At 45.7% G+C, this 27981-nt stretch overlaps 1 protein-coding gene and 1 long non-coding RNA gene across 4 annotated transcripts; one reads left to right on the forward strand and one right to left on the reverse strand.

The window, feature by feature from the left end:
- Window positions 1-1036: 1036 nt before the first annotated feature.
- GET1 (guided entry of tail-anchored proteins factor 1) lies at window positions 1037-15429 on the reverse strand. Of its 3 annotated transcripts, none has more exons than XM_077765436.1 (5): window positions 15218-15429; window positions 6758-6923; window positions 5517-5584; window positions 3317-3431; window positions 1037-2042 (listed from the first exon to the last, which is right to left on the reverse strand). In XM_077765436.1, the coding sequence occupies exons 1-5, from the start codon at window positions 15317-15319 to the stop codon at window positions 1969-1971; spliced, it is 525 nt and encodes a 174-aa protein (XP_077621562.1). In that variant the 5' UTR covers window positions 15320-15429; the 3' UTR covers window positions 1037-1968. The 3 variants fall into 3 exon arrangements, with proteins under 3 accessions (XP_077621562.1, XP_077621564.1, XP_077621563.1); XM_077765438.1 differs by lacking the exon at window positions 15218-15429 and adding an exon at window positions 10082-10174; XM_077765437.1 differs by lacking the exon at window positions 15218-15429 and adding an exon at window positions 8648-8791.
- On the forward strand, window positions 15287-27971 carry LOC144232600 (uncharacterized). Its single transcript, XR_013335469.1, has 3 exons — window positions 15287-15353; window positions 27334-27404; window positions 27839-27971. It is a non-coding gene; the product is annotated as an uncharacterized LOC144232600 (long non-coding RNA).
- Window positions 27972-27981: the final 10 nt, after the last annotated feature.

Here is a 27981-nt window from a genome sequence, read left to right on the forward strand (position 1 = left end):
CATCCCTGCCCTTGGCCTGTATTCTGTTACTCTTGTTCTAAAAGAGCTCATGGGCCTAACTAGCGTCCACTCGAGCCGGCCGCTCCGTCCTAACAGGTTCGGGACACCGACAGCATCTCCTACGGGGACGAGACGGGGGCTGTACTCCCAGGGCTCAGCAGCTTACTTACCTCCACTGATTTTTAAGGGCCACTTCTTCATAACAGAGACCGTGCTATTTCCAAAGAGGTTTATCGGGTTAGTGTGCAATAACACTTAAAAAAAAAACAGAATAGTGAAATAAAACTTTTAAAAGAGAGTGAAAGCCATACTGGGAAAACCACTGTATTCAAAACCAAAGATGAGATAAATACCATGTGTTGTTAGGAAAACCACCCTGGGGAAGAGAGGCAATGGGCACGGGGGAGGAGGGAGAAGCAGCCTTCCCACAGGCTGAGGAGGGGAGATACACAGATGCAGGTCAACTGATAGAAATGCCTAGCCCTGAACTCTAGGAAATGTACTAAAAAGATTCTTAAAAATGGTGTGCAGAGTAACATGCCATGTTATAATGTCTCCTTGCTTTATAACAGATGCAGAATTTCTCAAGGGTCTTTTCTTAAGCCTATCCACCACAAAAGCATAAATCAAAACATTAAATCAGAGCTATCCAAAAGTCTTTCTGTAGGGAAGCACTGTTAATAAAAATATAATCCAAGGCTGTTGCTTTCTGGTCATCTTGTTTAAAAAATTATGCATAGGGGCACCTGAGTGGCCCAGTCGGTTAAGCGTCCAACTCTTGATTTCAGCTCAGGTCATGGCCTCACAGTTCATGAGTTTGAGCCCCACGTTGGGCTCTGTGCTGGCAGCTCAGAGCCTGGAGCCCTCTTTGGATTCTGAGCTCAGGAATACAACATTACCTTTTAAAAGCCAGTGACAGAATTTAGTTTTAAGGTGCTGTGGTCAACTGAGTTAACAGTCAAAGCCCTCTGCCACCCGTCACATGTAGAAACTGGTCTTAGCAAGTACGTGGCCGTAAGGAAGGAAAAGTCACACAAGCCCTTGCAAAACTTTTAATTATAAAAAAGTGTTTCACATGGAGAAACTAGACTCCTCGTGCTGATCATTTCATAGTGTGTACAAATACCAAATCACTATGTTGTACTCATGAAACGAATACGTTATACGTTAATTATAATTAAAAAAAAAAAGAGCAACAGTAAAAAAGAAGTGTTTTTAAAAATGTATCCACTCAAATTAATCTAATCAGAATTCCTGGTTTTTTAAGTTTGTTCCATTCCACAGAGCATAAATATTAAGTGCTTATAAAACACACTTCATTTGAATGCTTTAAATATGAAACACACAATTCAAACATAAAACAATTCATTATGATCTCATGAATACATTTACAAAACACAGGAATGAAAAATTAACAGCTTCAAATAAGGAGATAATGCCACACAAAGGCTCTCCCAACACACGACATTTTACACAGAGGAAGCGGAAACACACAAGCAATGTCAGTTAGTGTTACCCTTTTAGCAGTCCTACGGGGGAGGGGGGGCCCAAATTCTAGTGGTGGCATTAAAATTAAATTGCTTTCTAATCTGGGTCAAAAATACCACAAAGTCTTTAAAGTACGTAGGTTGGAAAACCGACTTCCCGGTTGGCACCGTGACCTTTAAAATATGCCAAGAGGGCAAACGCCCTGCCGCAAGCCATGGACGCCCACGCCACACACCTTCTCCCAACAGGCGTGCGGCTCTGCCAGCCGGGGCACTCGCCTGAGACACTGGCCTTCTGGCTCAGTGACACGGGGACAAGATCATGCTTCTGTATCTCACAAAATCCAAGAACAGACACATTCAACCAAAAAAACCTAACCCGTGTGCTTTTGTTTCCTTTAAAAAAGAAAAAGTGTCAGGTGTTTAACGTATAAGCGAAAATCCTCCGTTCACAGGGTCACAGCCGGACTTGTCTGGTCTCTCAGCTGAAAGGGTGCAGCACAATAGCCACGACTTTGTTACAGACTAAAATCCAACAGGTGATGCCAACACCGCCTAGAAACCAAGAAATTCACATCAGAGGGGGTGCCCGTACTTCTGGCCTCTGCTCCCTCTAATTTACAGGGATCCAATTCTTTCTCAGCAGTGCCAGGCTAACACCTCGGTGTGTGGTTCCCAGATGCAAATTCATCAGACCTACTGACTCACAGGGCTGCCATCTTCATTAAACAAGATTTATACAGAACTGGCAACCACCTGAATTTCTTTCCTGCCAGAGATGTGTGTTCTTATTTAATAAGTTACAAAACCACCCTGTAAGACTATCTGTTTTTCCTTCTCAAAATACCGTTATAAACTAAGCAACCCATGCCGTTCATGCCCAGTTGATACGGAAGAGATAGGCATGCAGGCCGGAAGAGTGGCCGACAGCCCCCCCACACGCCTGGGCCTCGCGCTCTCCTGCCCAGCACCCCTGAGAGCCCACCAGCAGCGCCCACAGGGCCGGGGGTCTGGTGGGGGAGACAAGGGCAAGGGGAGGTGGGCGCAGTGAACTGGAATCTTTGGAAACCGTCATTCCTTTGCACTCGGCAAGGTGAAAAGCGTGAGCACAGAGCACAACCAGAGGCTATGTGCTCCAGCGGTTTTCTCGACAGTGAAAAATTGGGTTCTAAATAAATATCTTTCAATAGAGAAATTAGTAAATTAGGACACCTCTAAATGAAGAGCAGTTATTCAAAACTCCTTAAAAAGTTTACTGATACGGGAAAGGGTTTACAATATAAAGTAAAAGGAGGTAGAAAGTTACATGTGCCAGAGGACCTAATGGTATAAAACAAACGGACAATAAGACGAGAAAAACATATCACAAAGAGAAGTTATCTATAGCTTATGAGATGGTTCTTAAAGTTCTTATGTTTAAAAATCTTGCATTTTCTTATATGCACTACTTTTAACATCCAAAGGATATCACCTTTCAAATATAAAAGAAAGGCCAACAGCGGTAAATGCCGGAGAGAGGCCAGGCGTGAGGGAGTAAGAAGGTCACAGCAGCGAGGGACTAGAGGCCGGCGCTTCAATGAACAGGGCGCCAAACTCGAGGGATGGACCTAGACTGTCAGCAGATGTGACTGAACTCCAGCTCTCCTACTGGACGTGGCGGGGACACTGGCCGCGGGAGAGAACTGCTCTAGAGCTGCTGCTTCCCTGCGAGACTGGTGTGAGGCGCGGACACTAAGTGCCGCTCACCAGTGAATGGACAAGTTGGGGTTGCTTCACCTCGTACCCCACACGTCCGTACTCTCCCGTTAGGATTTCCAGAAAACTCTTACCTGCTACTCTGGTAGGAAACGCCACCAGGCGGTCTAGTGGAGTTATCCACTTACTTGGTACCACAGCCACAGGGACAGAGTAGTACTTCCAGATGAGCGACACCATCAGGGCAGCCTGAAAGACACCGGCGCTGAGCGGGAGACCGGCCAGTCACACAAGCAACAACCAGGAAAGACGAGGGGTGTGCAGACATACTAAGGAAACTCTCCAAACTGATGAGCTCGAGCCTAGCAATGCGTCCTCGCAGGAAACAGACCGGAGGCATAGCCGCTAATTCCCGCTGGCGGCACCCAGAAGCGTGTCTAATTAGAGACTCGCCCACAGGACGTGAGAACACACTGCAGCCAAGTGCAGTGCCACCTGTGGGGAAGCCTTAATGTGAACGATCAATACGCCCTATCAAATTAGCTGATGGGTTAACCCAGGTCTCCCGGAATGAAGGGGTTCTTTTCTCACTGAATATCTCCTTCAAGAGGACAGACTATGACAAATACACCTTATTAGTGACAAAAGTGATCTCAATCCTCTCTGATCCTTGGAAAACCTGTCTTCCTGCCACCCACACGCGCTGCTGGCCTCTGCGTGAGGAGGGAGCCCCGGGAGTGCGCACGGACGGCAGCAAAGCACATCCCTTCAGCTGTCTCCACCCTTTCCGTGGCCCTGAATCGGCCGGTCAAGGAGCGGCCACAAAAGAGGGCATCTGGCCTGATTCCTGCCCTCAGGAAACCAGTCAGTAAAGTGCCGATGCCTCCGGATGGGTAGTGAAACGTACCCGGACACCCGGGCTCCGCGGAGCTGCCTCGAGTCCTTTCCCCGGTGAGGAGCACATGAGGTGCCAGAACGCAGAGCTCACTGAAAGCAGCCAGCGAGGGGCGCTGCACACCCACACCCTCAGCGCGCTGCCGCAGCAGCAGCAGGGCTGCCCTGGAACCTTCTCACCCCCGGCAGGAAAGCTGGGAATCGATGTACTGGGTTTAACGAGGACAGTAGTCTCCCCGCCCGGAGAGCAGACGGTCACTTCCACCCCCACGCGCTGCGTGACAGCCAGTGACCCTGACCAGCACTCTCACAAAACACAACACCTAAGCTTCTCTTCCTTCCCCATGGGCTCCCCAAACTGCACTGGAATAAAGGCAGTAGGAAAGAGCCCCAGAGAAGCTACTTCAGCATCCGTGTGCTGGGAAGCTCAACGTCTCACAGCTCCAACCGAGAAGGGCTTTCCTGGAGCCCTCGCGCACTGCTGGTGGGAATGCAAGGCGGTGCACCACTGCGAAACAGTCTGGGGGCGCCCCAAAACATTAAACATACAATTACCGTAGAACTGCAGCAAATATAGAATTCCACTACTGGGCAAGAAAACGAAAACACTAAGTTGAAAAGCTATACAGGCCCCCTGATGTTAATGCAGCATTATTTGTAACAGCCAAGATACGGAAGCAAAGTGTCCAATGACAGATGGATGGATAGAGAGGATTCCATTGTGTGAATGGAATCCTACTCAGCCATTAAAAAGGATGAGATCTTGGGCCGCCTGGGTGGCTGGGTTGGTTAAGCATCTGACTCTTGGTTTCGGCTCAGATCATGATCTCCTGGTGTGTGAGTTCAAGCCCCCAGTCGGACTCTATCCTGGCAGCACAGAACCTGCTTGGAACTCTGTGTCCCCCTCTCTCTACCCCTCCCCCACTCGTGCTGTCTGTCTCTCTCAAAACAAATAAACATAAAAAAAAGATAAAAAGATGAGACCTTGCCATTTGCAACAACACGGACGGATCTAGAGAGTACAATGCTATGTGAAATAAGTTAGAGAAAGACAAATTCCATATCATTTCGCTCACATGTGGAATCTAAAAAAACAAAAAGGAACAAACACAAAAACTAGGACCTAAATAAATTTATAAAAGCGGATGGTGACAACACTCATACTGGTGAGCACCAAGTAACGCAGAGAACTATAGATTCATTATGCTGTACGCCCGAAACTAACACTGCAGGTCGTGCTTCAATTTAAAGAGAGAGAAAGGCTTTCTTCAAGTCTAACTTAAAATCCACAGTGCTCAGGTCTATGCTGGCAGGGCCACGCAGCACAGCAGCTGAGGGTGGAAAAGCCTGACTTCTCACACTCAGATTCTGGGGACCCAGAGCTCTGGAGAACAGTCCATTATCAATTCTCATGACCCCAGAACACAAGAAAACACTTACTTGCAATACGTAGAAGGCAACACTTATAACCCATTTTATCTTGGCCAATTGGGCTGTTCGAGCTTTCACTGAAAGGAGCAAAAAAGATGAAATCATTATCATCAGTCCTGAAAAATGAAGAAAATACTCAAATACACATAAATGTTATTTTCCTTTCATAAAATGTTTTCTAATCATGTTGTATAACATTCGTTCAGTGTATTTAGAAAATATAAAACTGGGGCGCCTGGGTGGCTCAGTCAGTTGGGTGTCCGACTTCGGCTCAGGTCATGATCTCGCGGTTCGTGGGTTTGAGCCCCGCATCAGGCTCTGTGCTGACAGCTCAGAGCCTGAAGCCTGTTTCAGATTCTGTGTCTCCTCCTCTCTGCCCCTTCCCTACTCATGCTCTCTCTCTGTCTCAAAAATAAATAAAGTTAAAAAAAATTTTTTTTAAAGAAAATATAAAACAAAGGGGTGCTAGGGTGGCTCAGTCGGTTAAGCGTCCAACTTCGGCTCATGTCATGATCTCACGGTTCGTGGGTTCAAGCCCCGCGTTGGNCTTAAAAGCCACACGTTATACCATTAATTGAAATAGAATCACACACAACTTGTAAGACTTGAAGCTTTAATTTTGAAAATGCTTAAAAGTATCCATCTACATCAGAGATCCCTTTTACAGAGAACTTACCACTCACCAAGAGGACTGCATTTGCTCCCCAGGCCGCCCTGTCTCCACAGCACACTAATTCAGAAAAGGGAGGCTGGCTAGTCCGGGGCCCGGGTGGGCCCCTCCACATGTCTTACCGGCCTCCCCCGGCACACAGGTGAAGTGTCTGTGTCACAGGACACTGCTAGGGACGGCGGCACCAGCAGCGGTAGGCCCAAATCCCGGCCCTGAGGTCTATACCTGGGGAGGACATTGCTGGGCATTTTTCAGAGTGTTCACAAAAGCCCTTGGGCGTCCAGGATGACATTTTTTCCAGGCTTATCTCTAAAAGGATTGAATTTGAAAATGTCTGCCTCCAGAAAATGAAGAAAAACTCAGAAGATGTTAGTGGTTTCTGTGTTTAGGAAGCAAAGGTTCACGGGCAAATGAGGAGAAAGTAATAATTATTGCTAGGTTTCTTCCAGACAACTTAAAAGCTCCTTCCAACATTCAGAACATCTAACAATCAAACTGTACATTCTACGAATCTTTATATAAAGACTTCTCTACCAATCAGCTCCCATAAAGCTTTCCCCACGACGACTGAAACCAGTACCGTGAGTTTTAAGCTTATCCGTCATCTTGTTGATCTTCCTCTCCAGCCGGGCGTATCTGGCGAACTCGTCCATCATGTTGACGGTGGAGAGCTCATGCTTCATACCCTGGATCTCCGCTCTCATCTGCGACTCCTGCTCCGCGTCCTTCTGCAGCACCCTGGACATCTGGCGGAGTGCACAGCTGGGGTCAGCCCCATTGCACAGGGGTGCCCCTTCTCCCCCCCCACCACTGCAGCCTCTTCCAGCTGGGCACGCCAACCCCACCCAAACAGCCAGCCTCTGCCCCTGCAACCACCACAAAGACAAAAACTCAAGTCTGATGTGGATCACTATGCAAGTTACACGTTTCCTTTTGCAGATACGCTCAGGGAGCACTCCGGCACAAATGTATGTATCTTTCACTCTAACCGTGAAGTTGTGACTACAAAAACCAATTCCAGCGCCACTCAGGTGACAAGGAGCACACCTCCCCTTAGCTAGGCAGAGGAGGGTGGGGGTGGGGTGCTAGTGAGGAGGGCGTGGCCCAGCAGGAGGGCACCCCCACAGAGGTGCGCCTTGGCAAGGAGGGCAGAGCCAAGTACAGTGCTACAGGGTCTCCCAGAAAGGGCGGCCTGGCGGAGGCGTGAGCGCATACAGAGTAAGAGGGGAGTACCCAGCAGGGTCAGAGCCCAAGAGGGGCTGGCAGGTGTGGGGGTGGGGGAGCAGGCATGGGGGAAGGGGTGAGCAGGCATGAGGGGGGAAGCAGGCAACAGTGAAGATGGAGTTACAAAGCATTAATACAGCAAACATAATGAAACATAATGAAACTAATAGGAACCAGTTTTCTCACTGTCAGAAAAGGGGATTAGAACTATGGATCAGGAAAAGAACCAGAATAAATCCTACAGTGCTGAATTAGAATTGGAAGCATGGGTGTGAACTTGTGGTTTTCCGTGGATGGAGAAATATAGACGTAAATGTTTGTGAAGAGGCACCTCCGAGAGCCAGGCCCTGCATGGGATTGACTGGGACATGGTGGCCCAGATCACTCACATGGACCGTCCCCANCTGGGACCAGAGAGCAGTGGCCACCAGGTGGCGCCAGGCAGCGGTCAGGACAGGTCTGGATCCCCTGAAAGGGAGGGTGCAGTTAAGATCAGAGAAATCCCCGAGGACCCAACCCAAGTAGAGAATGAACATCCTGAAATCGAAGCCAATGGCACAAGATGAGATGCAATAAGAACACAGCATCCCTTCTGCGACATCGGACAAGGATGCTCTAAGAAGGCCATTCTGCAAACTCACTGCCCTTGACCTATGCAGAAAAGTCATCTGTGCAAGCCCAGGAAAGACCGAGAATCCTTCCAGGCTGAAGAGGCGTGACAAGTATGTGTGACGCACAGTGCTGACCAGAGTCCTTTTGCTGCAAACGACCTCGGTTGGGAGGAGTGAAAACAGGAACGTGAGAGAAGGAAGGTCCCTGATGGTTGTGTTGTGGACAAGGCATCTGTTTATACACTAATGTACCCGGAAATGCAGGAGCTCAGGGGCAGCTTAATTTCAAATGGTTCAGGAAACAATGTCAGTTCTTTGTACTGTATGCATAGCTTCCCTGCACGTTTGTTTCAAATTTTTAAAAATAGTTTAAAAAAAGATGAAAGAGGAGCACCCGGGTAGCTCTGTCTGTTAAGCCTTGACTCTTGATTTTGTCTCAGCTCATGACCTCACGGTTGGTGAGTTCGAGCCCCTCACCAGGCTCTGCTCTGATGGTACAGAGCCCGATTGGGATTCTCTCTCTCCTCCCCCTTTCTCTGCCCCTCTCCCGCTGGCACTGTCTCTGTCTCTCTCAAAATAAATAAATAAACTTTAAAAAAAAAAAAAAAGGAAAGAAGATAACGTATGAAGTGTACCTGCACAGAGCAAGGGCACAAGGAGTCTGTCCCTCCAGCCTAGGCTCCTCTCTGCATGATGGAACAACTCTTCCCACAGAGACCCGGGAGCCATGTGCCCGTCACGGGCCTCCCTGGGCGCCTGCGCAAGTGCCGGTTCCCGGGACACCCTCTGAGGTTGCAACCTCCAGCGCCTGCGAGATAAGTTCCTCCTCGTGGGGACACGAGAGGCGTCTCGAGGACACCTGCACAAAGCACAGTGTGTTTGCTACTGCGCACCTTCCTGCTGGCCTCCTGCCAAGAGGAGGGGTCTCCAAACCCAGCTCTGTCCTCATCCCCTCTGTCCTAGCCTGACCACAACTCAACACCCGAACTAAAGGACATACATACTCCATACTGATCCACTCTGGAGACGAAAATAGGAATGAGCCAAACTTTCTTAAGAAAATCACAGAATTACCCTTAAGAGCAAATAGTCTATAGATGTTTAAACTTAATAAATCAAGAAAGGGGCAAGAAATAGATTTTTGGAGTGACAGAGGTATTATCTTTTTTTTTTTACTGTTTTTATTTCTGAGAGCAAGAGAGAGAGTGTGTGAGCAGGGGAGGGTCAGAGAGAGAGGGAGGCACAGAATCTGAAACAGGCTCCAGGCTCTAAGCTACCTGTCAGCACAGAGCCCAACACAGGGTTCGAACCCACGAACTGTGAGATCATGACCTGAGCTGAAGTCGGACGCTTAACCGACTGAGCCACCCAGGCGCCCCATAGAGATATTATCTTGATTGTGACGGTGGTTACCCTACTGAATAAGGGCACAAAAACTCATCAAATTGCCCACCGACCTAGAAAACATGTTCACTAAATGCAAATTACACATCAATAAACCTCACCTTTAAAACTAGAATCTTCAAAAGAGGAAACAGCAGCACAAACACATTACTTAGCAGTATAAGGAAAACACAAGAAAATTACAAACGGAAAAGGTCAAAGGTGTTGTTTAATCAGGACAAGGTGAGAGAGGATGGGGAAAATGAGCTTGCAGAGAAGGGCAGAATTTTGGGGTTGAATTTGACAACTGTACTGCTTGGGGGGGAGATGGGTAAGTTACAACTCCAAGTATACAGAACTACTTGGAAGTGTTTAAGTTTGCAAACAGGTACCAACCTGACTCCAAGACCTCCCTGTAACAAACAGCTAAAATGGACTGGAATTATGAATGAATTATACGTGGGGGTGCATCCTCACGCCTGCTCTACAACAGGAACTCCTCAGGTGACCGTGCTCCTTGGGAAGGAGGAGGGTCTCAGGCAGGCACCTACGGCGGCAGGTCCTGCGGTGTCTGCCCCTCACCTCCGTGGCCTGGGCCCCTACAGGGAAACGGAGGCGGCCACTTTCTAAAGCTGAAAATGAAGGCAAAATCATCAATTATAAAAATGGCAGTGAGCCCCACAAACCAAGTCCTAGGGGGACGGCCTGGCCAGTGCCCAGGGTCAGCAAAGCGGAGACCTGGGAAGGAGCGGCTGCGGACGCCAGCGCTGAGCGCACACGCTCCGCCACGTCAATCCTGGGACGCCTGCGCAGTGCGCCNAATCAGGACAAGGTGAGAGAGGATGGGGAAAATGAGCTTGCAGAGAAGGGCAGAATTCTGGGGTTGAATTTGACAACTGTACTGCTTGGGGGGGAGATGGATAAGTTACAACTCCAAGTATACAGAACTATTTGGAAGTGTTTAAGTTTGCAAACAGCTACCAACCTGACTCCAAGACCTCCCTGTAACAAACAGCTAAAATGGACTGGAATTATGAATGAATTATACGTGGGGGTGCATCCTCACGCCTGCTCTACAACAGGAACCTCTCAGGTGACCGTGCTCCTTGGGAAGGAGGAGGGTTTCAGGCAGGCACCTACGGCGGCAGGTCCTGCGGTGTCTGCCCCTCACCTCCGTGGCCTGGGCCCCTACAGGGAAACGGAGGCGGCCACTTTCTAAAGCTGAAAATGAAGGCAAAATCATCAATTATAAAAATGGCAGTGAGCCCCACAAACCAAGTCCTAGGGGGACGGCCTGGCCAGTGCCCAGGGTCAGCAAAGCGGAGACCTGGGAAGGAGCGGCTGCGGACGCCAGCGCTGAGCGCACACGCTCCGCCACGTCAATCCTGGGACGCCTGCGCAGTGCGCCTCCCTACACCCCGCCCTCTGCCGCGTGAGTCCTGCGGCGCCTGCGCACTGCACCCCCTACACCCCGCCCCTCACCATCGTTTCCGGTGCGCTTGCGCAGTACACGCAGCTCCCCGGGACTCTCACTCGGCCCAATGCGATTGTCAGGCCTGAAGCGCCTGCGCAGTGCGCCTCCTACGCCTTCGCGGAGTGGGTGCTCAAGGGGGCATCTTTGTCCACCTCTAACTCTCCCTTTGGCTAAACAAAGTCCTGGATCACCCACTATGGGGACTAGGCTCTGCCTTCCATATGTCCACCAGCTTGAACACAAGAGAGAACTCTCAGGAAGTTCTCTTAAGGCCAACCAAGTCAACACCAGGGCCTGGGTACCCTCATCCAGGCACCGACCTCCGCCCCAGAGTTCAGCTGAGATCCCCTCCCGGGACCTAGCCAGGCTTTGCGAGGCAGAGGACTTGTGATACTTAAGTGACTATAGGACCTCAACCGGCCTGCCCCTCCTTTGCTTCTGGCTGGGTGGAAAAGGCTTCCGAAACACTGTAGGGAAGACCGTCAGTGGAAGTAAGCTTTCTGAGTCTCCACGCGAGTCTTTCCCACGTACGTCCTCCAACAGGGCCTGTAATGGGCAGCCTCTAACGGTCGTGAAAGAACAGCATTTTACCCGACCCAGGACCAAAGCATTCCTTCGGAGCCTCACCACACACCCAGCGACCAGGCGGTACATATCGCTTCAGTACTCTTCCCTGTTCTGAACACCAAAACTAAGGGCTGTGCTCTACTAGCATAATTACAGCCCTGACAAATAGCGCTACAACCACGGGAAAACAAGTTTAAGAAAATGAACCGGTTTGAAGTTAGAGAGACTGCACAGCCCGTGAGAAACAGCACAGAATGCTGCTTCCAAAGGAAACCCAGCGCCCTTTCCTCCAAATGATGAACACCCATGGGCACAAGCCTCACGCACATCTAGCCTGCGGCGATGACCTTCGGTGCGCGCGCTAGCTGCAGAGCACTTTGGTGGAAGCTTGGTTAGAGCCTGAGATGATGACAGGTCCTACTTCTGGCCGCTGCCACACCGTAAACACACACTCCTCTTCCCCCCTCCACTAATGGTAAATTATGAACAACTCATAGAGGAACACAAAACATGGCCTCTTTGAGCAATTTAGATTAGTTTCATATGGCTCCCACAAGAGATGAAATGGGATGGGGTACAGAAGACGAAGCGAGGTGATACTGCAAGAAAGACGGACAAGCAGCCCACGGAACGGAAGAAAATATGTACAGATCATACATCTCAAAAGTAGTTGAATCCACAATATACAAACAACTCCTCACTCAACAACAACAACAACAAAAAACAAATGACCATTCACTCCCTGCTGTGGGCCTGCAGAGGATGCCCTGCCCCTATGGACAGCTCCTGAAGCCCCATTAAAAATGGGACGGGGCACCTGGGTGGCTCAGTCAGTTAAGCATCCGACTTCGGCTCAGGTCATGATCTCACAGCTCACCAGTTTGAGCCCCATGTTGGGCTCTGTGCTGACAGCTTGGAGCCTGTAGCCTGCTCCAGATTCTGTGTCTCCCTCTCTTTCTGCCCCTCCCCCACCTTCATGCTCGCTCTTCCTCAAAAATAAACATTCAAAAAATTTATTTTAATGGACAAAGGACTTGAATAGACATTTCTCCAAAGAAGATATACAGACGGCCAAAAAGCATGTAAAATGTTGTTAACATTACTAATCATCAGGAAAATGCAAGTCAAAACCACAGTAGGATGCCACCTCACATCCACTGAGGATGGCTATTTTAAAAACAAAACAGAAAATAGCAAGTGTTGGAAACTGTGGAGAAATTAGAACCTTGTACACTGCTGGGGAGGAAGCAAAATGGTGTAGCAGCTATGGAAAACAGTTTGGCAGTTTCTCAAAAAACTGAAAACAGAATTACCGTATGATCCAGTAATTCCACTTCTGGATAAAAGTACTGACAGCAGAGGCTCTAACAAGTATTTGTACATCTATGTTCCAGCAGCATTACTCACAAGAGCCAAAAGGTGGAAACAACCCACATGTCCATCAGAAGATGAATGGATAACCTAAATATGGTCTATACACAGAATGGAATACTATTCAGCCTTAAAAAGGAAGGATATCCTAGCACATGCTACAACAGGGAGAGCCTTTAAAGACATTATGCTGAATGGGGCGCCTGGGGGGCTCAGTCAGTTGAGTGTCCAACTTCGGCTCTGATCATGGTCTCATGGTTCATGGGTTTGAGCCCCACATCAGGCTTTGTGCTGACAGCTCAGAGCCTGGAACCTGATTCCGATTCTGTGTCTCCCTCTCTATCTCTCTGCCCTTCCCCTGCTCACACTCTGTCTCTCTGTCTCTCTCTCAAAAATGAATTTAAAAAACATTTTAAAAAAATTTATAAAGACATTATCCTGGGGCGCCTGGGTGGCTCAGTCGGTTAAGTGGCCAACTTCAGGCTCAGGTCATGATCTACAACTCAGAGCCTGGAACCTGCTTCCGATTCTGTGTCTCCCTCTCTCTCTCTCTCTGCGCCTCCGCTGCTCATGCTCTGTCTCTCAAAAATAAGTAAACATTAAAAACGTCTTTAAAAAAATCAAAATAAAAAGACATTATCCTGAATGAAATAAACCAGGCATAAAAGGGAAAATATTGCACGATTTCACCTACCAGAATGGCCAAATTCATAGAGACAGAAAGTAGAACTGTAGTTGCCTGGGCTGGGGTGAAAAAGGATAGGTACTTAACTGTTGAATGGAGAGGGTTTCAGTTTAGGAAGATGGAAAATATCTAGAGATGGATGGTGGTGACGGCTGCACAACAATGTGAATTACTTCATACCACCGAACTACACACCTAAAAATGATAAAAATGGTAGACTGTATGTTGTGTATTTTCCCACAATTTTTTATTAAAAAGATAAAAGGGGCACCTGGGTGGCTCAGTCTGTTGAGTGTCCAACTTTGGCTCAGGTCACGATCTCACAGCTCGTTGAGTTTGAGCCCCATGGAGGGCTCTGTGCTGACAGCTCATAGCCTGAAGCCTGCTTCAGATTCTGTCTCCGTTTCTCTCTCTCTGCCCCTCCCCTGCTCCGTGTGTGTCTCTCTCTCAAATATAAACATTTTTTTTTTTTAAAAAGGAAAAAAAGATGGGCAGAGGCCAGCTCTTCAAAGGTCTATTATGCGATGCTAAGTACTTGGGACATCATCTTAAAGACTAGGTAGCATCAGGAGAGATTCTGGAAGGGCCTGGAAGGTTTAGAGAGAATTTTGTATGCCTTAGGACCAAGCAGGTAATAAAGTCCTAGCACAGAGTTTACGCAAAACAGGCACTCAGCGAATGCTGGTAGAATAAAGAATGAAAGTAGAAATCTTGCCTAGGCTTCCATTCCACCCCCCCACCCCCACCAATTTAAGTCAGGACAGAACTGCCTTTCGCCCAACAATGGTTGCACCCGGTCTTGGAGGTCTGTCAAACAGCCCTCACTCCCGCTGTGGACATAAAGAGGGCGCCCTTCCCCCAGGAAACAGCTCCCTGTGTCCCACACACCCCTGACACAAATTTGCCACCCAAACCTCTCTATTCGGGTTCCAATAGAGGGACAAAACTCGGAGAATCACAAACCAAGGACCAGCCTCCGCCCCCGCAGTCCCGAACGGGATGACACGGTGCAACCCCTTGACCGTCTGAGTCGGTCTCCTCCTCTGCCAGTAAAAGGAGATGGGGTGACAGTCACGTCTCACAGCAGCTCTGACAGCAGCCGTGACGACTGGACACGAGGTAATGAAGTCATGCCTACGCAAAACGCACGGCGGAGAGCTGCACCCCCGTGCCCCTTGCTCCCCTGAATACAGCAAGCATCACACGGTGCCGAGATTCTGTCTACCCTGCCTCCCACCCCAAGAACGGGGGCTGCTGCACCCTGACACCCTTCCCCAGGGGACCCGGCACAGCTGGCACTCTGGCACCGGCCTCCGGGAAACCCTGGGGTCCGTGCCGCAGGCGGCGGCCCCCTAGCAGCGCCGGCTGCGCGGTGCCTCCAGGGACCGGGGGTGAACGGAACTAGGCGCGACTGGCAGAGGGGCGCGGAGAACGCCCGGTCCGAGCGCTGCTGCCACGGGAAAACGTGGCCGAGTGTTACCAGGTCATTCTTGCTTTTTCCTCCGCGAGAATCCAGAAATCGGGGTTTGGGAGTACAGCCTTGCAACTTTTAAACGCTAGCAACTGAAAAAAAAATCTTGAAGCCGAACAGCCCAACCAAGACGCTTCTCCGGCCCTCATGCGGCAGGTCTGACTCCCGCTCCCCCCGCCCAGTGTCTACGCCGGGCTCACCGGGGACCGTGGCGGAGACCCACCGGCCCCCTGGAAAGCCAGACAGCCACTTACGAAGGAGGAGAAAGACGGGAGGAGAATCCGGAGGACATTGCACCCAAACACGAAGCTGAGCACCAGCAGCCACGCCCAGCGGTCGGCCTCCTCGGCGCTCATTCCCGAAGCTCCTGGAGGTGCCGGCTCAGCTAAGGTAACTCCATGGGGACCACGCCGGCGCCCTCGCCTTCGCGGGCGCCTGCGCGAGAAAACCCAGCGACCTCTGAGGCGCGCCGCCGCGCCTGCGCACTGCGCCGCACTCGGCGGGGAGGCGGAGTCATCTTTTCCTCTCGGTTCTGGTGAACGCTTTCCAGCCTGCTTCTTGGCCTTTCGGGCTTCCGTAGCCTGGCTGCACCCTCCCCACGATCCCCTGGCCGCGGTTTTACAGGCTCTCAGCTGCCCTCGTCTTTAGCTCTGTTGTGGCTGCGAACCCCTTATTATTATGTAACGAGTACTTTCTTTAAATTGACTCGCTTTTATTCCTAGATAATTTTATTTTAAAATAAACCGTTCCATAAATGGAAAACTATCATAATTATAGTAGCAAATAGCTAAGAAGAAACGCTTTGTAATTATGTGTAAAAGGCCTTGAGTTTACATTTCAGAACTGAAATAAGTCTAAACAGTTTACGAAGGTGCATACCTAAAAAAATCGGTATTAATCATAAGGGGCTGTTTGCAATCAGCCCGTAATAACATTAGTTTAGGTGAAGATAAGGCTTTACTGCAAAATAATCCCAATTCACATATACATATGGTAAGGAAAGCAAAGGATGTTTAGCTGCCCCTTCTGCCAAGGTTGGTTTGAGAATTAATTCTAATCCGATGAACCAAGGAGCTGTGGTTCTACTGGCCTCGAAAAATGAACAAACCGTTTAGAATCTAAAAGTAAACATTAAAAAATTAAAAAATAAAGAAAAGGGGGGGAGAGCGCCCGGGTGGCTCAGTCGGTTAAGCGTCCGACTTCGGCTCAGGTCACGATCTCACGGTTTGTGGGTTCAAGCCCCGCGTCGGGCTCTGTGCTGACAGATCGGAGGCTGGAGCCTGCTTCCGATTCTATGTCTCCCTCTCTCTGCCCCTCCCCTGATCATGCTGTCTCTCTCTCTCAGAAATGAAAACATTAAAAAATTGTTTTAAAAAAGTAAAAAAGTTTTCTTAGAGCCCTAGTTCGGACAGTTGGTTGAGAAATATGCTCTTCACAGGGAAGAAAGTATTCTGGAGAATGATCAGTTTTTACACGCTTATATACTTTTTTTACATCTTGCACAAACTCAAGAGATTACAGATTAGCATATAAGAAGGAATCTTGAGTTTTATCAGAAAGGAATGCAGGAAGCAAGAGTCTTGATCGATATCTTAAGGAGAAGATAGTTTTCCTTCAGGCTACTCATTCCCAAAGCCAATGTACGATACATGGGTGAAGGGCCATAAATTAGGCTTTTGGTTTGAACAAAGTTTATATATAGTCCTGTTGACTGAGAAACAAATCTAATAGCACTCCTTGTATATCAGATCTTTTGAGAGTTTTTCTCATTTCCCCCTTTTGATCTATAATCTTTCAACAGAAAGCATTGATCATTATTTTGTCCTTCAATGCCAGGGTGATTGCTTATCTTCCCTGGGTCATTCATGCCCCTCAATTTTAGGCACGAGTTAAGTCAGGTAGGAGTCTATGTTGCAGGGGTCAACAGTATGTCCTTTAATAGAGAATATTACAATTGATACATATATTTTTTTAGTGAGATCCAATTGCAGTGCAAACATTGTATGTGTGCTTTGTGATCAATTTTTGCTTTTGCATTTTTGTAACATTTATATCATAAACACAGAAATAGCAATAAAAATCCAATTAATAACATTTGAAGCAGAGGTGCCTGGATGGCTCAGTTGGTTAAGCCTCTGACTCTTGATTTCAGCTCAGGTCATGATCTTGCGGTTTTGTGAGTTCAAGCCCTGCGTCAGCTCTGCACTGGCAGTACAGAGCTTGCTTGGGATTCTCTCTCTCCCTTTTGCTCTGTTCCTCCCCCACTTGCACTGTCTCTTTCTCTTCCAAAATAAATAAATAAACTCTAAAAACATTTTTTTACATAATATTTGAACCAACCAATGGGGACCAGGTACAGAATTAGAAAGAAAAGAAAAAAATCCATTATTGGTATTTTGTAATTCTGAATTAATTTAAATATCTATTTCCTTTATCTGTACTTATTTGTGCTTTGTGATATGTTTGGGCTGATTGGTTTAAAATGGTAAGTAAATTGTTTGTTATTATATGTAACAATTTCTCTGGCCAATTAGTTTCCATATATATTATGTCTGTGTTGGTTGTAACGCTATCTCCCAAAACATTTCATCATCAATATCAGTATTAGTTTAATTTTTGTTAGAAGGCAATTCTATTTGAGATACAAAGCCATTATTACCTTAAATAGCAGTAGAGTTTTGATAAAAAGTACTCTGGTTACAAAAATAGATCAAGAAGTATTACAGAGATGTTTTGTAAACCTTCCCAAGAAAATCTTTTTTCCCCATATGCCATATGTTAATTTGTATAGGCATAGCCATTATAGCCCAAGTTGGAGTGAATTCAGGGCTCAGTTGTTGTTTAGGGCCTAACCATATATTGTTCCTGAATTCACCGATGTCAGTAGGTATTGGAATCCAATAAGAATCATTGCCTAATTAGTCACATCTTCCTCTAATGGGAAGAACTCTGGTGATGTTTATGTTAGATTTTGTCCCTATTATGGCATTGAAATTAGTTTAGTTGGCCATAAGTTTGGGTACCAATGCAATAATTGAACAATTATGTAAGTTATAGGAGTCTAATGATTTTCCACAGACGAGGAGAGCTATGTATTGGGTTTCTTTTTTAACAGTATTTTTTTTTATTTTTTAACATTTATTTATTTTTGATAGAGACAGAGTGTGAGCCAGGGAGGGGAAGAGAGACAGGGAGACACAGAATCTAAAGTAGGTTCCAGGCTCTGAGCTGTAAGCACAGAGCCTGATGCGGGGCTCAAACCCACGAACCGTGAGATCATGACGTGAGCCAAAGTCAGATGCTTAACCAACTGAGCCACACAGGTGCCCTGAGTGGGTTTCTGCAGTTAATAAAGAAGGCCATGGACCCAAAGTTACCTCAGAATCTCTAGGCTGTATGACAAAGTTAGATTTAGGAGGTGACTGAACCCACCAAGTCACTCCCAAAGTAGCATCTTTGATAGATGCCCAGTGTTTTTTCTTATTTTGTCTTGGGCCTCTCCATCCACAAAAACATGGTTTGTGAGTACATTGGATATTTTGGTATGTTGGGCAAGCTGCTGCTAAGCTTTTCCCATTTTACTTGGGGATCTTTCTTAATAAGTTATCATCTAACTGTATAGAGACACAATGATCGATCTGTCGAGTGTTGTATACAATGCAGGATAAAACTGAGTTGGGTAGCACTCCTTGCAAAGCTTTTCCTAAAGAGGTACCTTATAATATATAAGCACCAGAGGCTAAAGGAACATTAGAGTATGTATAAGAGGTTATAAAATACTAGGGGAGTATTTGAAGTTATATTAGTTAAATCAGCAGGTAACCATGATATTTTATCAAGACGTCATAAGGGGGGGGTTGAAAGCAAACAAATAGATTTACTTTCTTCTAATATCATAATTTTTTTTTTAAAGACCTGGGGTGCCTGGGCAGCTTAGTTGATTGGGTGTCCAACTCTTGATTTCAGCTCAGGTCATGATCCCAGGGTCGTGGAATTGAACCCTGAGTCTGACTCTGCGCTGAACACACAGAGCCTGCTTGGGATTCTCTCTCTCTCTCTCTCTCTCTCTCTGCTCATCCACTGCTCGTGCACACGCACTCTCTCTCTCTCTCTCTAAAACATTTTTTAAAAGTAGTTTTAGGGGCACCTGGGTGACTCAGTCGGTTGGGCTTCTGACTTCGGCTCAGGTCATGATCTCACGGTTCGTGGGTTCAAGCCCTGCGTCGGGCTCTGTGCTGACAGCTTGGAGCCTGGAGCCTGCTTTGGATTCTATGTCTCCCTTTCTCTCTGACCCTCCCCTGCTCACACTGTCTCTCTCTCTCTCTCTCTCAGAAATAAATAAAACATTAAGAAAAAAAATTTTTTTTAAATTATTTTTAAAATGAATAGAATACAAGCCTGGTCCCAAATCTTGGGAAAGCAATCTACCCTGGTGTCATCTACTTTTTATCCTAGTTTGTAGCTCAAATGTCTCTAATGATGTCTGAATGGCCCATTGAGCCATTAGGCACAAGATTTGGTCTATTCATGAGCTGTCGCAGTGATTTCTTTACATCATGTATTTTTTTCAGTTTGCAGGGCTTCAGGGAAAAGGACAATTTTAGTTCTCAAATGATTCCAAGTCAGAAAGATAGGAGAAAAATCAAAATCAAAATGTTAGTTTGAAGAGTTGTAGCTGGGCATTGGCAGACACTAGAAGAAGAACTGAGTCCAGTTTATAATGAATAGTATTAAAATCTAATATCTACAAAGGTGTGTTATTGAAATATTTTCTTTCTAAAATTACCTTCATCTTTCCCAAAGATAGCCAAATTAATACTAATTTGCTTGCAAAACAAGTCCAGTTTTAATAAACTTGGCCTAATTACTTACATAAGCAGAGCAAGAAGAGTGATTGACCATATAAGGTTTTTAAAATCTGCTTTGTTGGAACTTTTTTTTTAATGTTTTACTTATTTCTTAGAGAGAGAGAAAGAGAGAGAGCATGAGCAGGGAGGGGCAGAGAGAGAGGGAGATACAGAATCTGAAGCAGGCTTCAGGCCCTGAGCTGTCAGCACAGAGCCCAACGCAGGGCTTGAACCCACAAATGGTGAGATCATGACCTGAGCCGAAGCTGGACGCTTAACCAACTGAACCACCCAGGCGCCCCAAGTTGGAACTTTTTTATAAGGAATTTTAGATTGAACTTTTAATAGAGTCTAAAGGCCAGAAGCCAAACTAAATTCTTGCTCTCAGATTTGCCTGCAATACCTGTGGATTTGGGTGACTTCATCCCCCTGAGGTCCACAAAATATCCTGAATTTCCTGCACCTGCCAGGAAGTGACTTTCTTTACTCACCCAGTAAGGCTTTTGGGAACTCTGTAGGCAAGGTATCAGGCCAATTTCCAAGGGGCTTAATGGCTCCATGCTTCATAAAGTCAACCTTAGTTCCTTAAAGCTACCTGGTCATATCTGAGTNGACGCTTAACCGACTAAGCCACCCAGGCGCCCCAGGAAGTGACTTTCTTTACTCACCCAGTAAGGCTTTTGGGAACTCTGTAGGCAAGGTATCAGGCCAATTTCCAAGGGGCTTAATGGCTCCATGCTTCATAAAGTCAACCTTAGTTCCTTAAAGCTACCTGGTCATATCTGAGTCTATGCATGTCTCTCTCAAATATGACATTCCTGTCAAAGCCTTCATAAAGTGACCAATGTTTCCAACAGTGTCCTATTCCACGGGGTACAGATTTTTATTGAACTTCTGCAAACAATTATAATTGCCATGAAAGAAAGCTCACTGAGAGTTTCTAAATTTTGGCAAGTTCAGGGAGAGAGAAAAGATAAATGTTTCAATTTGTTCACAAAGGTGTATTTTATTATATTTCTGTAAATCATACATATCTTTAGAGAAAAGATTTTCTTAAATCCAGAAGAGCAAACATTAGAGAGCCAGTAATGTTTCAAATAAGAGCCATAAAAACCATAATCACCTTCCTCAATTCATTCAGCCCCATGTTATTAATTCTTGTTCTGTTTGAATGCAGTTTTCCCACTAGTTCTGGAAATTCTTACTCAGCTTAGTTTTATGAATTCAAAGACATCAGACACCTGGCGTTTGTCAAAAAGTCCTTTTCATGAATCTCCTTGAAGAGGAAACACATTTTCAAGAGCATCAGAACAATAACTATAAATGGCAAAAATTCTCAAAATGGACATGGTTAGAGATCTGAGGAGAGGTCATTATAAGGCAGCTGACAAGGATATCCAGTTGTTCTGGTGACTCACAACGTATCGGTAGTTAGAATGTCAAGTTGACCTTATGCTGGGACATATTAAAATTTTGAAATTTTGGGGCACCTGGGTGGCTCAGTCGGTTAAGCGTCCAACTCAGGCTCAGGTCATGATCTCACGGTTCATGGGTTCCAGCCCCGCGTCGGGCTCTGTGCTGACAGCTAGCTCAGAGCCTGGAGCCTGTGTCTCCCTCTCTCTCTGACCCTCCCCTGTTCACACTGTCTCTCTCTGACTCTCAAAAATAAAAAATATTTAAAAATTAGAAATTTCACAAAATTTCTGAAACAGTTATAGCATTTACCCCTACAATATAACCTAAGAAAGTTTATCATTTGTTTGACGCTTCCCGTGTAACTTAACATATCAAAAAAGTAAGCCTAATTAGTCAAAAGGACTTTATTTACAACTCGAATCTTGACAAGTTTTGTTAAAAACCTCAGTTAGTTTTCAAGTGCGTGCCTAAATAGGATAGCAAATCATTATACTACTTAATATTTAATTATCTATTTAACCAAGATGGCAAAAAGAGAGTCCAAAGGCAAATACAAAAGGTTACCTAGTTGTTAGCAAAATTTAGCTCCTTTTAACATTGAGAAATCTTGATAAAAATAATTGAGAGATCTTAAATTTGTTAAGTAATCAAAGACCTGATAAAGACAAAACATATCAACTATGGTTGGGCGCAGGGGAGTCTGAAGGGGAGGGGGCAGATAAGAAAAACTTTGCTGACAATTCTTTTTGGATCAATAATCCAAGAAAACTTTGTCTTTTTAACAGAGAAAAAGGCCAAATTTCAATTTTATATCAATTTACTTTTAAAACCCATTCATTCCAACTTAATTAGTCCTGACCATGCATAAAATTCTTTTTCCAAAGATTTTACCTTCACAAACCTACACCTTTCTATTTCATTCAGATTTTTGTCCCAAGCCTTCTCTCTCTAAATAACCAGTCTCATTTTAGGACAAAATCTCTTTCCTTTCCCTCAACCAATATGTATTCCCGTTCCTCACACCTTTCTTATGAAAAACACACCTTACTTTCCTTACATTCAGAGTTGCTGTCTTTATTACTTTCTGGCATCTCAATTACATCTGTCAGAATTCTTAATGCTTAGAAATCTTAATTTCTAGTAAAAATGAAGTAGTAACCAATCATGAATGGTCACACTAGAATACCCAAGATTGGAAACGTATGAATACATTTCATAATTTCTAGGAAATGTTTTTTTAATAGTACAACTTTCAATAAAACACAAAGCATGTTTACCAACAGATCCAAGTATCCCCAGTTTCTCTGCGATTAGAAGACAAAAGCAAACAAACCTACATTCGGTAATCAGTGCTTTAGTATTCTGCCTTATTTGGCAAAGACTTAGATATCCAATAAATTCAACCCAATTTATTGTTTAACTTAGCAAACCTTCAAAGTTTCAGGTTACCAAAGATTTTGAAAGCTATAAACCTTTTTATTTATTTAAGCTAACTGCTTGTGACAGTTACCTGGGAAATCTTGATGAAACAGACAAAATCAACCATCATTTTAAGTCATTTTTTTTTGCTGCCAAAACGCAACAAACATAACACAAGCTTATCTGACATTTAATAAAAATTCATAGAACAATATTTTTTTAAATTTTTTAAAAATGTTTTTATTTATTTTTGAGAGAGAGAGGGAAACAGAGTGTGAGCCAGGGAGAGGCAGAGAGAGAGGGAGACGCAGAATCAAGCAGGCTCCAGGCTCTGAGCTGTCAGCACAGAGCCCAAAGCAGGGCTCAAATGAACAGTAAGATCATGACCTGAGCTGAAGTTGGAGCTTAACCTACTGAGCCACCCAGATGTTCCAGTGCAGATAACTCTAAAGACATGTCTATTTTAATTAAACCAACAAACTTAGTTTTAATATTGAGTATTTTTCCAGATAGTATCAATTTGAAAAATATTTGCGTTAGTCTCCATTTTTCTGTGTTTCAGAATGCCCGATTCATTCTTATAAGCCCTTGGCCTTTTAAAGGCCAATTAAATAGAGCTCTTCTACAAATTAATCTTAGCAAGACCATCCTGGAGGTTTTTTATAACACACATGGACACATATACACAAATAAGAGGCCAACAAAATCTAGCCTTCATTTCATTAATATTTATGGAGAGAACAATAGAGGCCTGATTTCCAACTATCTCCCTATTATTAAAATAAACCTAATTACAAAATAGCATTATAATTTATGGATCCGTGAATTGGTCGTTTCTCATTTTCCAATATAACACAGCTGGTTTTGTCCAAAGGTGCCAAAAGCTACGGTAACAAATAAACCGCACGAGGCCCAGAATACCTCTGTGAATATCGGTTCCTCCCCAAAGCCAAGCGCTTCACCAACTAAACCACATAGTTTCCTAGTTTCTGGTTGTTTAGTCTTGCAACAAGCTCTCTCTAATTATGCACACAAGAAAACTAATTTAAGGGGTGACTGGCTGGTTCAGTCGATAGATGCAACTCTTGCTCATGGAGTTGTAAGTTCAAGCCTTGCATTAGTTGTAGAGATTATTTAAAATAAAATCTTTTTATTTCGTTTTTAATTTTTATTTTTAGAGAGAGAGAGCAAGTGCACAAGCTGGGGAAAGGAGCAGAGGGAGAGAAAGAGAAGATCTTTAGAAGTCTCCCTGAGAGCATGAAGCCTGACTGGGGGCCCGATCCCACAACCCTGGGATCATGACCTGAGACAAAATCAAGAGTTGGATGCTCAACCGACTGAGCCACCCAGGAGCCCCTTAAATAAAAAAAGAAAAAAGAAAACGAATTAGGCTTTTCAAAAGAACACCATCTGAGACCCAGGTTATCCTTAGTTAAATTTTCCCACCTAAGTAAACACTTGTGAGTAGAGCTTTGTGTGTGCTGTACAGATAGCCTGCCGGAGTTCCTGTGGATGCTTGTTGGTTTTCTGGTAGCTGCTTGGCTTTTTTTTTTTTTTTTTTTTAATGCTTCTTTATTTTTGAGAGGGGGGGAGGGGCAGAGAGAGCAAGAGAGAGAGAGAATCCCAAGCAAGCTGGGCACTGTCAGCACAGAGCCTGATGGGGGGCTCAATCCTATGAACCATGAGATCATGACCCTGAGCCAAAAATCAAGAGTCAGAAGCTCAACTGACTGAGCCACCCAGGCACCCCAGCTGCTTGGCTTATAAAGCACAATGCCCTACTCCTTTTGGTTTCCATTTTGGAATAAGCCTTGAACAAAATCTAAGGATGCTGAGAGTGACAGACCAAAAGGGTGCTGCTTGTGAGTGTCACTTCCAAACAGCCGTAATATAATCTTTTGTGTCGCGGTTTCTCCCAGGGAGGTCTGAGACCATTGAGGGGCTCAATCCCTGTGTGTGCATCCCCAGATGAGCCTATCGCTAATCATTTTATGAGATGGAAATTGCGATGGGACCTCTACACATCTTGAGGAATACCCTCAGACACTTCTGGTAGGCTTTCAGTCACCTGAAAGTGGCTTTAGGCCAGAAGGAGCAAGTGTCCTTTCTCTTTGGAGCTGAGTGATTCAGTCTCTCATATTTCTAGCCAGCAAATTTACTCAGGCCTTATATTAACAACACCAATGAGTATCATGCCAAATTAAAACAACTTACCCATAGCGCCAACCCCTCTAGATTATTCCCTCCTGGAGAATATTACTGGTAACTCTCAATAGCTCGAATAAAAGTCAGTACTGTCACTTAAATTGAGAAGGTCTGGATATCAGGAGAGCTCACCAGATCCACCTGTGAGGTGCTGAGACACCAGAGGGGCACACAGGGTCCTCTGTGGATACCAAGCACCAGTCCGGTGGGACCCTTGGGTGTTTCTCGGGCTAGCTGCTCTGATATCCTGCCTGCTACACCAAGTATTGCCATGAACAAAACTTTTTAAAAATCTTTTTTTTTAATATTTTTATTTATTTGTAGGAGAGAGAGAGAGAGAGAGAGAGACAGCGTGAGAAGGGGAGGGTCAGAGAGAGAGGGAGACACAGACTCTGAAATAGGCTCCAGGCTCTGAGCTGGCAGTCAGCACAGAGCCCGACGCGGGGCTCGAACCCACGAACTGCGAGATCATGACCTAAGCGCAAGTCGGACGCTTAACCAACTAAGCCACCCAGGCGCCCCAAAGCTTTTTAAAGAGAAAAGAAGAGTTTCATTTAAGCCCAAGCTAGGGTAGCTTCCCCGGGAAACACACTCTTCCCAGGGAAGGAAATATTCCAGAGAATGAACAGTTTTTATAGGGTTATATACTCCTTTTTTTTTTTTTTTACATCTTGTTTTCACGTTGGTTTTCATGTTGGACACTCATTCACAGAGCTGGTACACAGTGCATGGACGATGGGCCATAAATCAGGCTCTGGGTCTGAACAACGATTATGTACAGTCCCGTTGATATAGAAAGAAATCTAAAATGGGATCCTTTGTGTATCAGGCCTCCAGAGGGTTTTTCTCTCATCACTACCCATTTCTGCTTCAAGAATACATAAAGCTGGGGCACCTGGGTAGCCCAGTCAGTTGAGTGTCCATCTCTGGCTCAGGTCATGATCTCGCGGTTCAAGAGTTGGAGCCTCACATCAGGCTTGCTGCCATCAGCACAGAGCCCACTTCAGATCCTCTGTCCCCCTCTCTCTCTGCTCCTCGCCTGCTCACATACTCTCTCTCTCAAAAATAAAAATAAACATTTAAGTAATAATAAGAAAAAGAAAACATGAAGTGAAGCGACTCGATAGTGGTCAAGTAAACCTTTCCATGGGCTGGCATCTTGGCTTGTAGGTGAGGCTGACCTGACCAAACCAAAAGACAGGGTGGACCTTGCCTCACCTCTTTTCCCTCCAGCTGGACCATCCACAGCTCCTAGATAGTCCTATTGGCTCCTCTACTCATTGGGAGACAAGTGAATTAGGAGGGAGAAACCCCTGAAGCGATAGCAGCTCCTTCTGTCTCCCTGCCTCCCTCCCCAGTGTCTGCCTTTCAGACAGAAGAGGAGGCATCACAGTCCCCACCCCTAACCATAATACCCCACTACACTACCACATCCCCCAACAAGGAGGATTGCCAAGTCCTGATAAGGCAAGAATGTGACCAAAAAAAAAAAAAAAAATTACTGAAGAATGCCCTTGACTGCAGCCATGGTGGAGAGGACCAGCCGTACGTGGCCTTCAGAGACAACGCAATTTCAACAACTCTGATCTCTCCTCTTGCTTCATTTTGACAGCTCTCAAAAAGAACACTAACACCGAAAGCTAAATCATGCTACTAACAAATGGAAAGAAAGCGTAGACGCCAGGACATCTCAGTATCAATCAGTCTATATCTGGTTCAAGTTAAGCCAACACTCACACCACTCCAACCTCTGCTTCCATTGCGACATCTTCTGTGACACTCCTCTGTCCCTCTTCATTCAGTGAAGTGGATCCAGATGGATAATCCGAGAGAATCTCCCTTCCCATTTAAAAAGACTTAACTTAATGGGGCACCTGGGTGGCTCAGTCGGTTAAGCCTCTGACTTCGGCTCAGGTCATGATCTCGCAATTCGTGGGTTCAAGCCCTGCATAAGGTTCTGTGCTGGCAGCACAGAGCCTGGAGCCTGTTTTCAGATTCTGTGACTTCCATTCTCTCTGCCCCTCCCCCGCTCATGATCTCTCTGTGTCGCAAAAATAAATAAAAACTATTAAAAACAATTTTTAAAAAAGAAATAAAAAGATTTAACTTAATGGGGCACCTGGGTGTCTCAGTCGGCTAAGCATCCGACTTCAGCTCAGGTCATGATCTCACGGTTCATGGGTTCAAGCCCCGCATCAGGCTCTGTGCTGACAGCTCAGAGCCTGGAGTCCACTTTGGAGTCTATGTGTTCCTCTCTCTCTGCCCCTCCCCCACCCACACTCTGTCTGTCTCTCTCAAAAATAAATAATAAACATTAAAAACTGTTTTAAATTATAAGGAAAATACATTACAGTGCTTTACTGTAAATATAAAAAAACTGCATATAAGTGGACCTGTACAGTTCAAACCCATGTTGTTCAAGAGTCAAATGTATTTGAAAAATGTAAAGGTAGCATTAAGAGAATTTTTTTTTCTACTTTTAGTTGTTATTCTGGCCAACACCCCAAACCACAGATGTGGGGCACCGTCTAACCAAAGGAAACAGCTCCGTCCGGTAGGCTATGAATGGGGTAGCCCTCAAACCATGTCAGCTGAATACATCCATACCGCTGCCTCTGCTTTGAGAGTTCACACAAGCCAGGGAAACCTTGAACTCTTTTGTGTGATCTCGAGTCAGGTTGAACAAGTGTCTCTTAACAATGAGGCAGAATATTTCTGCTCAAGTCTCAGTAAGAAGTGGCTGCCCATTTGAGGGGGTGATTCCCTTTGGAGGCCACAGAAGCTGAATGATCTGAAAGAGATACAGGAAATGTTCCTGAACTGAATGTGTTCCCCCCAAATTCAAATATTGAAACCTAATCCCCATTAGGATGGCATTTGGAGGTGGTGCCTTGGGAGGTGACTAGGTCATGGGGGCGGAGCCCTTATGAATGGGATCAGTGCCCTTGTAAAGAAACCCCAGAGGGTTGTTTTCTCCTTTCTTCCAAGTTGAGGACACAGCCAGAAGACAGCCATCTCTGAACCAGGAAGCAGGTTTCCAACACATATCGAAACAGCCAGCACTTTGATCTTGGACTTCAGAGCCTCCACAACTGTGAGAAGTAAATGTCTGTTGTTTATAAGTCACTTAG

The sequence above is a fragment of the Crocuta crocuta genome, unplaced genomic scaffold (genome assembly GCF_008692635.1).
Source record: "Crocuta crocuta isolate KB4526 unplaced genomic scaffold, BGI_CrCroc_1.0 scaffold84, whole genome shotgun sequence".
NCBI lineage: Eukaryota > Metazoa > Chordata > Mammalia > Carnivora > Hyaenidae > Crocuta > Crocuta crocuta.

Coding starts and splice junctions, on each gene's coding strand:
- GET1 (XM_077765436.1), bottom strand. CDS start 15,319: ATGAGCGCCGAGGAGGCCGACCGCTGGGCGTGGCTGCTGGTGCTCAGC. Junction 3,432..5,516: donor TTGCCTTCTACGTATTGCAA/GTAAGTGTTTTC, acceptor GGTGTCTTTCAG/GCTGCCCTGATGGTGTCGCT. Junction 2,043..3,316: donor GTTTCCTACCAGAGTAGCAG/GTAAGAGTTTTC, acceptor CTTGGTTTCTAG/GCGGTGTTGGCATCACCTGT.